Source organism: Penaeus monodon, chromosome 32 (assembly GCF_015228065.2).
Source record: "Penaeus monodon isolate SGIC_2016 chromosome 32, NSTDA_Pmon_1, whole genome shotgun sequence".
Lineage (NCBI taxonomy): Eukaryota > Metazoa > Arthropoda > Malacostraca > Decapoda > Penaeidae > Penaeus > Penaeus monodon.
In genome coordinates this window covers 3113773-3114836 of record NC_051417.1, presented here as the reverse complement: position 1 = coordinate 3114836, position 1064 = coordinate 3113773, and the positions used below count along the sequence as shown (strand labels likewise).

Here is a 1064-nt window from a genome sequence, read left to right as displayed (position 1 = left end):
GAGCAGCTTGGGCATTATCCGCCGACCGAACGGGCAAATGCAGAGGATCCTGATTTCCAAAAGGAAAAACTTGCTGCTGTAGACAATCACATGGATTACCAAAGCAAGTCAAAGGGAACTGCTCGGCCCCCAACAAATTCAGTCCCAAAGAAACCTGTGTATAAGATTGGACCCAAGAGCAAAACATTGGCAGCTAAGCAGTACAGCCAAATTGATGATCTAGATGACTACAAGTGCACTATAACAGTCCATGAAAATGGGTCTGTTAATGGCTATGGGGTTCTGCCCACTCATCCCTCAGCAGTGAAAGGTAATTCTCAGTCCTGTGATTCCTCAGATAGTGAAATAAACAGTGAAGATGGATCTCCAACATTTGTCCAGCTTAGACCAGCAAAACGACGCCGTAAAAGTCAAAGCCGGGAGGGAATCTTTATAGGTCCTAAGCGTGTAAAACAGGCTAGGCTCGTGAGAGAGCGGCAGGAGCGCCGGCACCGCCACCTGCAGGAGCAACTTCGTCAGACAGAGCTAGAGGAACAAATCCAAGCAATAAGAGCTGAGAAGTCGAGTGAGGAGGATGGACCGCTTGGCAACATGTTAGTCAAATCCTCCATCATCTTGGCAGACTCACAAATGGAGGAACAGGACAATGTAGAGCAGTGCATTGCCACCATCAAGGCACAGCAGATGGCTGTCAACTCATCTGAATCAGGCAATGAGCCTGACAGTGGGGACAAACTTTCATCATCCTCGGGACAGGTGGTGGGTAAAAAAGCAAAGAAATCACATACCAGTAAAGTGTTCCATAATGAGAACTCAGTGATCATAAAAACGCTTCCACGACCTGTGTCAACTCGTAAGTTAAGAGCCAAGGATTTTAAGTGGAGCCATTATATTAAGTCTATGAGGTACTGGTGTAGTGACTGTGCTCATGGCTTTAAAAACCAGAAGGAAGTGGCATTGCATTCCGAAGACCGGTGCAAATGGAACTGTCTCTACATGCTTGAGTGTTACGTCATTGTGAAGGATGTCCAAGCTCACCCTCAGTATGGACCGAAGGTAATAAC

At 46.7% G+C, this 1064-nt stretch overlaps 1 protein-coding gene across 1 annotated transcript in view; it reads left to right on the top strand.

The window, feature by feature from the left end:
* The window catches only part of LOC119593290 (protein piccolo-like), a gene marked incomplete in the record, with an annotated part of 25022 nt that overhangs the window by 3952 nt on the left and 20006 nt on the right, over positions 1-1064 (top strand). Inside the window, 1 exon segment of the mRNA XM_037942219.1 lies at positions 1-1056. Coding sequence (XP_037798147.1) covers positions 1-1056 — 1056 coding nt within the window.